The sequence below is a fragment of the Echinops telfairi genome, unplaced genomic scaffold, assembly GCF_000313985.2.
Source record: "Echinops telfairi isolate 266 unplaced genomic scaffold, ASM31398v2 ScPeMD7_2;HRSCAF=8, whole genome shotgun sequence".
Taxonomy (NCBI): Eukaryota; Metazoa; Chordata; class Mammalia; order Afrosoricida; family Tenrecidae; genus Echinops; species Echinops telfairi.
The window spans coordinates 26,072,399-26,086,290 of NW_022103898.1; the positions used below are offsets into that span (position 1 = coordinate 26,072,399).

The window sequence follows — 13,892 nt, forward strand, 5'->3', positions numbered from 1 at the left end:
CAAACCAAACCAAATTCACTAACATCAAGTCATCTCTGACTCATGATGCCCTTGTAGGGCAGAAAGGGGATTCTGAAAGTATCAATCTTTCTGAGAGCGGACAGCCTCTTCTTTCTCCTGCCAAGTGGCAGATGGGTTTGAACCTATGATGACCTTTTGGTTAGCAGCCCAACTCTTCACCCCTTGAACCACGAGGGCTTCTTTTATAGTCTTCAGTGCCCACTAGATTTAAGTGGCAACGCATCATTTTACTATGTGCCCAGTTTAATCCCGGAGCACAATTTCAGAATGATGTGGTGTTTTCTAAAGAGTAACTAGAATTGTTTATTGTAGGGTTACTGAACCTTGTGGTCTTACAGAATGGACAGAGCTTTTGATGCCAGGTCCACTCCTGCTCTTTCAGTGTACTAGCTGTAATTCACTCACTCTCTCACTCACTCACTCACTCACTCACTCACTCACTCACTCACTGCCATCAAGTTGATTCTGACTCTTTTGATCCTATGGGACTGGGGAGACTGCACCTGTGGGTTTCCAAGATAGTAGCTCTCTCACAGAATAGAAACCCCCATCTTGCTCCCGCAGAGCAGTTGATGGTTTTGAACTACTCACCTTGTGTTAAGCAGCTCAATACGTAATCATTACCCTACCAGGGCTCCTAGCTGTATAGCCTTGAAAAAACCCAATAACTTATTTGAGCCTCTGCTTCTTCACATGGAAAAGTGTGAACAATAATACTTATCTTACAGGGTTGTTATAAGGTTTAGCGATAATGCATACGGAACAAGGGGCACTAGTTAGTGTCCAAGCAATGTTGATACTGGTGATTAATTACAAATCGCCTCTGCTAGTAGAGATTAGACTTTCAGCTATGTTAAGGGTTGCAGAAAATCATTATCTTGATATATTTGCAGTAAAGACCCTGGATAGAGAACATGGCAAATGATTTGAGTGTGCTTCCATTAACTTTGAATATTCAGAAACATAAGGGTCATCTTTCAATGATCTATGAAATGGAGAGAAATGAAGCTAATTGTGTTGGAAATACTATTTATATGAACACTGAGAAGCACAAGAGCTCTTTGCAAATTTAATATAAGGATTTCTATTTAAGTGCACTAAAATTATTGAGCCAATATACTTGAACACTGATATGTTTGAGTACTCACTCACTCACTCACTCACTACCATGAAATGGATTAGAAAACCATTGAGCTTGTGTTTAGCACCTCCGTGTGTAGCCCTTTATACCACAAGCCACCAGGACTCCTTGTGTGGTGGGAGCTGGTATAAGTAAAACAGCAATAACAATATAAATAATACACTTAATTTTATGATGAACAAATTTCTCATGTATTTTTCTGAATTGTCTGTTTGAGTTTTGGATATTGACTACTTTCAAGTGATTTCTACTACAGTAATGGCTATTCTTTAAGAATAAAGTTTAGTTTGGGTAAATTTTCTTATAATTTAAAAAGTAATCTATGAGTCTGGGGAAAAGATGAAAAATATTGAAAGTCAAAAGATCCAGGGCAGGGGGTGGGGAGATCCCATAATCAGGAAACCCATGGTGTCTCTAAAATTTCTATGACGAGATTGGGGGAAAGCAGTTTGGTAGAAGGGAGAATACAGTGCTTGTGTTGAAGCTATCTTTATTAGTTTAATAGGAGAAGCTTTGAGGGTGCAGTTGGAAGTTATGGAGGGGACGCAAGATTCCAAACCACGCTTTGTTGCGGCCATTGCCACTTCCCAGAGAAATGAGCACCTGAAGTGACAAGAATCCAGTCTCTAACATTTGTCACCCTCCACCGCTTCTTGTTGTACAGAGCAGAGCTTAATCGTGTCTTAGTTTCCGTAGACTGGAAACAGAAACCCTGGCTTCCCTTTACAGACACATGTTTACAGAAGGATCAGATTAAAAGACACAATGGTTCCTACTTTTTAAATCCCCACAGTTAATTCTAGGCATTCTTTACTTATATAACCGACTGCGGTAACTAATCCCAGGGCATAATATAGGGTTTTATGTGTATTCTTTGCACACTGCTTCATCCCGGAGGAGAACGCCCTCCGTTTGAGGGCTTTCATGCGTGAGGCACTCTTCACTGCCATCCCAGTGTTTCCTGGGCGTACCAACGTATTCTATTGTGAAGTTCAATGCTCACGGCCCGGGTCTCACACTGACATGTCCCTTCTCCATCAAGGTGTGCTCTACGGAGCCCTGTGCATTGGAATGGCTGCTCTGGCCTCACTCATGGGAGCTCTGTTACAGGTAAGAGATGATGGCTTGAGTCAATCTCGATAACGTTGGTAAAGTAATGTGGCCATCCTTCTAGATGTTCTTCGGTGGATATCTATGCATAAATACATGACAGGACAGGGATGAGTAAATTACCTCTCTCTTATTTTTGTTTACCCTTTAAAATTAAACTTTTGTTTTTGGAGTTAATTGTAGATTCACAGGCACTTGCAAGAGAGAATCCACAGAGAACCTGTAAACCTTTTATGTAGTTTCCTTCAATAGGAATGTCTCAAAAACTCTTTTTTATTTACTACATTGAATCTTCCAATACATGAATATCTACATCTCTGTTAGACTTTCCCTGATTTCTTTCATTAGTGTAATTTTCAGCATACATATAAATCCAGCACGTTTTGTTATCCTAATACCTAAGCACACCATTGTTTAGGTGCTTGTAAATAATAATATCTATTTTTAAGTCTTACTGTCCATGTGTCCATTGAGAATATTCAGGTTGTCCCTGGGCTGGGAACAATGCCCGTTCTAAGTTGTCTTTCAGAATTTGCAGGGGAGTCAGAACAGGTGCTTACAGTTCTTATGAAGCTTTATAACTAAACTTCAAGACTTTTCAATCATTTAAAAGTTGCACATGCAGCAAGTGAAGATGAGTTTGAGGAAGAATTTGTTGTGGGTGGCTCTCCACTCAAAGATGGCGGTCAACCGTATTAGTTTGAATGTTTGTGACTCTTCATGGCCCTGCCAACTATATCCTGTAGTCGGCTCCTGAAAGGGCTGAGTTGGCCTCTTCTAAGTCTTTCGTTCCAGGAATCGACTTGTCATTTTTCCAATTTGGGGTTAATGTGATAAATCAGCCAAATTTTAAAGAATCTGATCTGTTCCTATCAACCATGACAGAACTCATTCAAAGCCTGGCATTACAGGGCAGGTAGAAGTTGTCCATAAATTCAATGTTTATAACCTGGAGGCTGCCTGTAGAGAAAAGAAATTGTTCTTTGTACATTTAACTTGCAGCCTGTGAGTTTGATGAACTCCATAGTTTTGGAATTTTTGTACTCTTATATCACTTAGGTTTTCTACGCAATCATATCTTCTGTCAATAGGGACAGGTGTCTTTTTGATGGGTTTATTTTCGTAAATTTGGTGAGGGGTTTACATTTCAGACCATCAAGCCTGCACTCAATAGTTCAAACCACTCATCAACCCCACTCCCCCTTCTATCCCACCTCCCTCCCACCCAATTTCTCTTCTCCTTCTTTTGAATATTCACCTTCTCTTTCATCCAAGTCAATGCCTGTCAACCTCCCAGTTTTTGCTTCTTTTTCCCACCCTTGTCGTCCTCTCTTGGGAATATCCAAAGTCTGTTCTCTTTGGTATATACATTTTGTCTTTTTTAATCCGTATCATAGTGGTCTCATACAATATTTTTCCTTTTGTGATCGACTACCTTGGCCCAACATAATGTTCTCCGGGTCCGGCCATGTCATGAGGTGTTAGGTGGTTTTATTCTTGTTTTTTAGCCATGCAGAGCATTCCATTGTGTGCAGGTACCAAAGTTCCTTTGTCCATTCTTCTGCGGGTGGGCATTTGGGTTTTTCCCAACTTCTTGCCATTGTGAACATTACTCGGCAGTGAACATGGAGTGCAGCAATCTGTGTGTGGTATGGCTTTCACTCCTTCAGTGTTCAATACCCTGCAGCGCTCTTGCTAGACCCTATGTCATTTCTTTCCTTTTTTTTTTTTTGACCCTCTGTAATTTCTATTGCCAGTTGTTGGAAGGAGTGCTTTCCACATGGTTCTACATTTTATTTATCCTTTGTTATCTGTATGCCTTTTATTTCCTTTTCCTATCTCATTGCTTTAGTTACAAGTTCCAGTATTACATTGAATAAGAGTGGTCATAGCCTATATGCTTGCTTTGTTGCTGATTTTAGTGGGAGGCTTTCAATCTTTCACCAAAAATTTGATCTTTTTAAAAAGAGCATATTTTTAGGTGCTAGTTCAATTCTTAGAGCATCAAACCAGATAGAGTAATGAGTTTCATTGCCATCTCTGGACACTAAACTTTATTCCACTGCAATCTTGTTTGGAGGAGGATTTGAAACTCCCCCAAATACATAGGAAGCCTGTGATTGATTATTCATGCCTGAAAAAATAAGGTTGAGAGGCATGGAGCCAATTTTCACTCATGCATTCATGTAGAGTGTTCAATAGGTACTCCCATTTATTGGGAATCTCTACCTTTCCCCCCTTTTACTGCCTTTTTTGGGGTGATAATTCAAGGAAGAAATAGCTGCTCGAGACTGAAGAGCTTCCCATTTTTAATTACCCCTTGGCCAACGACAAAGCTGTCATAATTTCCAGGAGGAACTGGATATTTAAAACCTCTAATTTGATGCAATTACTTTGAAATATTTTAACTTTGGATTTAAGATCACTCATCTCTAAATTCCTACCATTTTTGCAGGCAGCACTCAGCATCTTTGGCATGGTAGGCGGACCACTTCTGGGATTGTTTTCTCTGGGCATTTTGGTTCCTGTTGCCAACTCAGTTGTAAGTATAAAGAATGAATATACATGTAAAGTGTACGTTCCCAGCTATAGTAGCAGCTCTGCATTTTTGTTCTTCTCCGTTTTAAAGTTACAGTATTTTTGAGCTCGGTCACTAGTGACTTTTCTAGATGCCATTGTAAATTACTCACTGCCTTTGCTAGGGTGAGCAAGTGCTGGGCACTGGGACCTGGCGGGCGGGACGGTAAATGGAAACTGACAAAAATATATCATGGGATTTAAAATACTTATAATTAAAGCAGCAACTTTTGGGTGGGGGTGTGTGCATTTAGCTTCTTCCTTTAAACATGAATTGCTAGAATTTAAAGAAAGAGATTGACAGGCTCAAAGAGGAGAGACTGAAGACAATAAGAGTCCGGCTACAGCAAAATAAAGCAATAGATTTAACTAGAAAGTTTCCACTCCTGAGACTTCATACTATAGCTCCCCTAATCTGGCTCGATCCTCAAAGCAGCGATCAGAATTGGAATTCCTATCTCTACAGATACATCTGCTTGTGTTACAGTTCAGGGAAAATGTGTGATGTGTGTATGATTGTTCTGGTCAGACATCGAACAACCACGGGACCTGATGTTCTGTATTCCATTCTCCTCCGAAGGTCTTAGAACTGTCAAATTAAAAAAACCAAACCAGCCAACCTCACTGCCATCGAGTCAATGCTAAGTCGCAGCGACCCCACAGGCCAGGGGAGAACTGTCCCGTCGGCCTTCGGAGACTTTCCATCTTCACAGGAGCAGACCGCCTCCTGTGTTTCTGGAGGAGCTGCTGGCGGGTGTGAAGGGCTGATCTCGGGGTGAGCAGTGCAGTGCCGGCGCCCTCTGCCTGCAGGGCTCCTGTTTGCAAACTCAGCAGCAGTGACGTGCAGACACCTGCAGGACGCCCGCTGGCTTTCCCTGTGGGCTGTTGCCTGTTGCAGCAGCTGCTTTCTTTGCATCTTGCTCATCTGTGCACACCTTTCCTGGTTCCAGCACCTTCAGGGCACCGTTTTGTCTTCTGAAATTCTAGCACCTTGAAGGAGCACTGGTGGTGTAGTGGTTATGTGTTGGGCTGCAATCCTCACGGTTGACAGTTTGAAGCAGCCAACAGTTCCTAGGAAGAATGACTGGGCTTTCTACTCCTGTAAACAGTTACAGTCTTAGAAACCCACTATGAGCCAGCATTGACTTAGCAGAGAGTCTGGTTTTAGAATATTTAAAGCAGAAGTTGGTATACTAGAATTAAAGACTTTTGGGTCCTGTTCTTCTTCTTTTTGGAAGGTTAATGGATTTTTATTTTTTTACAATCATTTTCTTGAGGGCTCGTACAACTCTTATCATAATCCATACATCCGTCGATTGTGTCGAGCACATTTGTACGTTTGTTGCCTTCATCATTCTCCAAACATTTGCTTTCTGCTTGAGCCCTTGGTGTCAGCTCATCACTTTTCCCCTCCTTCCCAAACCCTTGATAATTTATAAATTATTATTTTGTCATGTCTTACAATGTCCCTTGGGTCCTGTTCTTAGTACTAAATGTGACTGCCTAGACACCATTTAAGGATTCTGGTTTGTGAGTTTCTTAAATTAGAATCATTAAACTCCGATAAAATTTATTTGAAATGTCCATTAAAAAAACCCATCTGTCCACCAGAGGCCACCATTTCTTCATTTGTTCGGATTGCTCAGGGCTTTGCTTCTTTCCAGACCTCTCTGCCAGGAGCCCTGGTGGCGTGTGGTTACTACACACTGGCTGCTAACTGCACGGTCAGCACTTTGAAACCACCAGCCTCTCCAGGGGAGAAAGATGAAGCTTTCCACTCCTGTTCAGTTTCAGTCTTGGAAACTCGCAGGGAGCATGTCCACCCGCTCTAGAGGGTTGCTGTGAATTGCTTCGACTGGATGGCAGTGAGTGGGGTTTTCTAAGAACTCGGACTGTCTGAGTAGTGGCAAACAACTCCTTTTACATGAATAACTCTGCATTTGGAAATCTTCGGCATCTCCCTTTGCCTGGGGTGTGTATTTATTGTTCTCCCAGTGTGAGACCTATTGTGATTACAGTTATCTGAAACATTGCACATGGGAACAATGTTGCCTATTTCCTGTTGGGAACTTCCTCAGTTGAGATTTTACATAGGCAAAACGATAGATCATTTAGAGTTTAATTTCAGCATCTATTTGTGGGTTTGTCAAGTTAGGACATCCAAGATTAATGCTCCCCCACACCGCAAGGTTGACCCCTTAGCTTGCTGATTTAGTTGTAGCACCGGTTCCTCCCATAATCCCTGTCTGAAGAGTTACCAAGAGTTAGACTAGTTTGCAGAAAGCTTACCTGTAGGGAGAGAGATGGTTTATTAAACTTGCTGACATAAGTTTAATAGAGATAGCTCATGATGATGATAATCATTTTTGGTTTTATTTTCATTCTTTTTTTGGGGGGGGTGGCACTATGGGTACCCTTCATATCATAACAAACTCACAAACTAAACTCACTGTCATTGAGTTGAGGCCCAACTGAAACTCTTTCCAGGAGCACCTGGTGGTTTCGAACAGTGAACCTTGAGTTAGCAGCCCAACATGTAAACACTACAGAAAGAAAGAAAGAAAGAAAGAAAGAAAGAAAGAAAGAAAGAAAGAAAGAAAGAGGAAAAAAAAGATATGCTGAACACTCATCAGATTAGCAAGCACTATTTCCGCTGCCCTGGTGGAGTTTATGGTTCCATGGATCCCCAATCCCCCTAACTGCCGTCTCATAGCAACCCTTTTGGATGGAACAGATTTGTTCAGAGTGTTTCTAAGGCTGTAAATCTTTATGGAAGCAAACTAGTACGTCATTCTCCTACAAAGTGGTACAAAAACCTCAAAAACAAACACTGCCATCGAGTTGATGCTAACTCATAGCGACCCTCTAGGTCAGCGTGGAAATGCCCCAGTGAGTTTCCAAGACTGTACCTGTTTACAGGAGAAGAACGCCCCCTCTTTCTCCCACAGAGCCCCAAGGACTCGGACGAGGTGTAGGCGTGTTCAAATAGTCAACCGTTTGATTGGCAGCAGAGTACTTCCCCACTGTGCCACCAGGACACTAAGTTCTTGGTCCAGCTATGTGTGCAGCTGAGCAGAGCACCAGCTGACCGCGCTGCCAATGTAGCCTCAGATTACTCAAAAACATTGTGCAGCTGTTACATGTCTATGCCCGTGTTCAGTGTGAGAGCCCTGGGCTGTGATCCGCAAGGTCTGCAGTTTGAACCCCCCAGCTGCTCCCTGGGAGGAAGACAGGGTTTTCTCCTCCTGTACGCAGTTACAGCCTCCGAAGCTCACTCTAAGTTGGCAATGACTTAATGGCCGTGCGTTTGGGTTTTGGTTTGGGGGTAAGTGCTAGGGCACCTAAAATGAATGCTCTGATGTCAAGATCTCACCTCCATGCAAGAGTTTACAGACCTTCCTTGCCCTGAAATCTGACGCCTCCCATCTGGTCAGCAGCCGTCTCGCTCTCCCATCAGCACATCATTGTTTTTCCTGTCCTATGGTTTCACAACAATGGGCTCAAGCAGAGGAACAAGTGTGCAGGCACAGGACTCGGCAGTATTTCATCCTGTGTGGCATACGGTCTCTGTGGGTTGGAGCTGACTTGATGGCACCCAACAACAACGTGATTTCATCTCTCAGCTCTTTTTCATCTAGAGTCTGGGGCTCAGGTTGCCCTGTCTGATCATTGTCCTTAAATGAAGAAAGGGAATTTCACCTTGGAGGAAGGAATTTCCTAACTCCAGGGAATAGGGCTTACATTATTCAAGGCCTGGAAGAACCCCTAGATTGCTAGTGAAAAGGGAGGGACCCGAGTCTTCCAAGATTAGAACGTCAAATGCGTATGGCGAGGTTGGCTCGCCACCTTCTCCTGTCACCATCTCCCTCCGTAGAAGGACTGGTACTTTCGTTGTGTGGACTATGGGAGCCGTTTGAAAAATCTGTTGGGTTTTTTCTTTTTTGGAGATGATGTGTCTTTTTTATTATTATTTATTTATTTTTAATCATTTTATTAGGGGCTCATACAACTCTTATCACAGTCCATACATATATCAATTGTGTAAAGCACATTTGTGCATTCATTGTCCTCATCATTCTCAAAACATTTGCTCTCCACTTAAGCCCCCGGCATCAGGTCCTCTATTTTTTTTTTCTTTATTGACTGATAGCCCAATTGCAGTCTTCCATAGAGAGAGACTCTATGTGTACTTTCTGTTTTAATATTCTGTTGATCAGATGGCATGACGTATATGTTCACAGATTAAATACAAATTGAGAGAATAATTAGTCTGGAGTCAACTACAAGGTTGTTTAATTACTAAGGTGTGAAGAGACAAAGAGGCCAGAACATGTTGCTGGCCCTGGAAACAGTGGAACAAATGGGAGCATGAGATAATTGAAATGCAAAACAGACAGAGATTGATAATTGGCTGAATGAATATATGAAAAAGGACATGTGGTTACATAATCTTCAGGGCTCTGGCCTGAGAAACCCTTCGGTGCATTGAATGCCATGCCATGAGGCAGAGACGGATCTTGGGAAGGGTAGTAGTGTAGGGGGAAGCTGGACCAAGTTGAGCTTAACCTTTCCATGTGAAATTGCATCTCAAAGTGGACTATTACTTTTCTTTTAAAAAACACTGTTGTTTTGCAGGGAGCCCTTGTTGGTCTGATGGCTGGCTTTGCCATTTCTTTGTGGGTTGGGATTGGAGCTCAACTCTATCCACCGCTTCCAGAGAGAACTTTGCCATTAAGCCTGGAAACCTATGGCTGTAACATCACCCACAATGCGACGGATTTGTTGACAACCACAGAGATGCCTTTTTCTACGAGTGCTTTCCAAGTACACAACCCTGTAAGGTATTGACTTAAGTATTATAATGTCATTTTTTAAAAATTACGCTAAAGACAGAGCACTCCGGATACCTAAAAAATTGTGGTAAAATACCACAATCGTGTAACACAAACTTCCATGTACCCAAGCTTACTTGGGCAATTCTGTGGCATTAATGACATGGGCAGAGTTACACTACCCATGTTACAGCACTCTCTTTTTCCTCAAAACATTGTCACTACCCCAAGCAGAAACCAGATTCAACTCAAGTGCGTTTCTCTTCTCTGGGTTCGTGGCCTCTCAGAATTTCATTGTCCTGATCAATCTGATGCCTTCAAACATCCCCTACTCCCATGTTTCTCGATATTCTTCTTGATAGGATAGTTGGTCTAATAAATTAAGCCACTCTTTGTAACCATGAAAGTGAGATCCCAGAGCCAACGTAAAGCAAAACAAAAACTGGTTCGATCACAAATACCACAATGCACATCATTCTAGGTGTGGCTGAGGCAGGTAAGTATGGGCCATTTCTTGGGTGCCACTTGCAGGGAGGTGCCACGGAGCAATTTCTATAAAGGTCCGTTTCCATCATCCGTGGTGAGACAGCATTTGGCAAGTTGAAACTACTAGTTTCAAATTTGAGCGCCTCCCCTGGTCCAGGCGGACTGTGAGCTTGCTCTGCTGAGCGTAGCAAGAGGAAAGTGGGAGAAAATGACTGAGAATCTCATAGACCACTTTTCATCAGTGAGAGCAAGGAAAGCGCACCTATCGTTTTCACACGGTGCCATCATGTGTGAACTCAAAGCTTCATGAACTTGACTTATTCTTGAGTTGGTTGGAAAGTTCTCTAAAAGATGGGTGTCAAGTGTTTGGACAGTCTTCGCCTAGACACTATTTTCTGTAGTTTTGCCTCTGACGTCATTACCCTTACAGCACAGCAGAAACCCATCCCGAGCCCAGCAAGGACACCTCTGCCTGCCCCTCATCTTGTGCCACTTTCAGTCTTGTCTCTGCGCCAGTGCTTCCCTGATCCGCTAGGATAAAACGGGGACACGAGATAGCGACACGTTGAACATTATTAAATAGTCTATCTTAACTTTGTCACGAGTTCTAATAGCATTAGATGAGATGTTGTAATTGTGACTTTGCTCTCTCTTAGGACTCCACTGATGGATAACTGGTATTCCTTATCATATCTCTACTTCAGTACCCTTGGGACTTTGGTAACCATACTCGTGGGGACCATTATTAGTTTAATAACAGGTAAATGCCTCCACATTTGTATTATTGTAATTGCTTCTTTATCTCAGTTTGTACTCTATTTTGTAGCAATTTGTGCTATTTATTGTAGTTCTGTTTACAGCCAGTTTAATGATATCCTTCATGGAAAATTTGAGGGTCTGCCCTTGAAAGCAGAAGACCAATCTCTGAATCTTTATTCTGACATCTACTTTATTCGGCCATGAACTTGGGCATTTATATAGCTTTTATGAATGTAGTGTTTTATCTATAAAATGAAAATAATAACAATTAGTCTTTTTACAAGGTCATTGTAAGATTTTAAAAAGATGCTTGGAAAAATTTCATAAAGTTACCAGGTAGGTACAACACTGGGCATTTGACTCACATCTCTGTACCGATCCTATGCCATAATTTCTCCATTGCCCTACTTTGAATGTTTGTAAGTTAAAATAAGTTATATAAGGACCACTAATGCTAATTTTTATGTATAATAATCTCTGGCTAAACATTCTGTGAAGTTTACCTCTAAACATAGTGTAAGGGTAATTTTCAAATGTTCTTAGTCTCACTAGAATAATTTTTTTCTTGTTATCCAACTGATAATAAGAATAGTACAAACTGCTCTGGGGTTGCTATGGAGCTGTTTCTATAGGACCTTTTGCCTTCATTCTGTGAATTCACTTTACTTCCCTCCTGTCCTGGATTCTGTGCTGCCTATCCTAGTACTCCTTATTTTTGGATACTGCCGTAAAGACAGAAGGCCCAGTGGTCTAGTGCTTACACAGGCGGCTGCTACCCACAAGGTCAGCAATTCCAAAGCATCCGCTGCTCCTTGGGAGAAAGAGGAGGCTTTCTATTCCCCTAAAGAGGCACAGTCTCAGAAACCCACAGGGGCAGTTCTCCCCCGTCCTAGAAAGTTGCTAGGAGTCAGAATTGATGGATGGCAATGAATTTGTTTGTTTTTTAAACTTGCCTTCATGGCATGGAACATATGCTACAGAAAATTCTCAAGAAAAGACAGACAAGAGTTTTCTTGAAACTTCATGTGTGACCCCCCCCCCAAAAAAAAAGAGTATGCTTGATCAAAGGAACCCTGGTGCACAATGGATAACTGTTTACCTGCTCCCTGAGAGGTTGGCAGTTTGTGCCCACCAATGACTCCACAGGGAATTGAAAAGACTTGGCGATCTACTCTGGTAACGACTACTGCCTTGAAACCCCTTTGGGGCTGTTCTACTCTGTCCTCTCAGGCCGTTATGAGTTATCAACTTGAAGGCACACAAGAACAGCATGCTGGAATAAGAATTATTTGAAGCAGAGGATCCTAGGTTGAAAGTGATGTCTCTGTTTAGGAGAGAGGATCTCTAATTTCTTACCGCTGGCTATGTCACTGTGGAGAATGCCAATGGCAGGCTGGCACTTGACCCTTGGTGTGTGGTGTGTGACCTCTTTCGATAGTGACTGGCTTGTGCTCAGTAGCTTTTTCCAATCTGAAGCCCCACTCCCTTTGATCCTAAGGGGGTTTCATATGTTATGTCCTGCCATGTTCTAGATGTTCTGTTTCTGGAAATGCCTGTCAGTCACATGGGCTCTTGGGACAGTTGCTCTAATTTTCTTTTCTTTTCTCTTCTATTTTTTCTTTTCTTTTCTCTTCTATATTTTAGGTCTACTACATGGGACATTAAAAAAAGTTGCTCTCCGCTAATTCTCAAAGGAGCTCTCTGATCCAGTTCTGAGACTAATCTGTAGGGGAGCCAGGGCAGGGAGGAAGCTATTGCAGTAAGCCAGGTGAGACATCATGGTGGCTCAGACTAGGGTCGAAGTTTGGTGGTGGTGGAGTTGATGAAAAATATGGACTCCCTAATGTCATTCACACACAACACCCACAGCAACCACACTGGGGAGGCAGCGCCACTTAACTTTTTTTCTTTTTTAAAGATTTTAAAAACGAGGTACACTTGGTACAAATGCATCTATAGTCTTTGTTTGATTTAGCGACCAGCGCCTTGCCATTCCATGGAATCCCCCAGCAATGATTCTTGCATCTGGATAGCACCGTGGTTCAGTGCTCTATAACCTTTACACGTCCACTTATGAAGCAGTGGACTGCATGATACTTCACAAAAGTTGGTTTAAAGCATTTTTTAAAAAGGACTGTGCTTTTTCTCATAAGGAAAATGATGGACACATTGGGCTTCTCTTTTGTCTCTTTTGATATATTTTAAGACAGATTTAAACATTTCTCACAAGTTATCCAGTGATTCACTTCAGGAATACATTTAATCAATCTGCTTATACTCTATGTCCTTTGGTCCATATTTAGTCCATTTTACTACTTATAAAAATTGGGTCTCAATAGTACCCCCTCCAACTACCTCTTAGCTATTTTGATAACCATGTATAATTATATCCTTTGTTTTAAAAATTAATAAACTACCCAGGCTTGTAGGCATCAGGTAATAGATGCCCAAACAGTTCATTCATTTTAGGAATGCTATTCACAGCGAGCCTTTTGAAAACCCTAAAAATGTTCCCTCCTGAAGCTCCTTGGCAAATACATCTTAAAACGGACTGTAACATACTAGACATCTCTAAGCATTTAGGCCCTATAGACTAGGCTTTAATTTCAGCTCCACCCAAGTGTTCCTTATGTACCGTGAATCCGTTTTCTCATTAGTAACACGGGTGTGAATACTGCCATATGCAGACCAGGAGTGCAGTGATTGTTTTAGGAACCTGTCATTTCTTCACCCACCAGAATGACTAGTGTGTGGTGCCAGGTGCCTTCAAGTCGGTTTGGGCGCATCATCACCACCTGGGTGCAGAAGGAAGCACTGGTCCTGTGCCCTTCTCACAACTGCTGCTAGGTTCCAGCTCATCCTAGCAGCCATTGTGTAAATCCATTTCGCTGAGGGTCTTCCTCGTTTTCACTTCTCGACTTTACCAAGCATGCTGTCCTTCTCCAGGGACGGGTCCCTCCGGAAAA

At 42.2% G+C, this 13,892-nt stretch overlaps 1 protein-coding gene across 1 annotated transcript in view; it reads left to right on the forward strand.

Annotated features, from left to right (window-relative positions):
* SLC5A8 (solute carrier family 5 member 8) overlaps positions 1-13,892 on the forward strand; it is a 50,825-nt gene that overhangs the window by 33,061 nt on the left and 3,872 nt on the right. The window contains exons 10-13 of the mRNA XM_004700359.2: positions 2,205-2,272; positions 4,728-4,814; positions 9,485-9,690; positions 10,824-10,927. Of these exons, the coding sequence (XP_004700416.1) occupies positions 2,205-2,272; positions 4,728-4,814; positions 9,485-9,690; positions 10,824-10,927 (465 nt within the window). The remainder of the gene's footprint in view (positions 1-2,204; positions 2,273-4,727; positions 4,815-9,484; positions 9,691-10,823; positions 10,928-13,892) is intronic.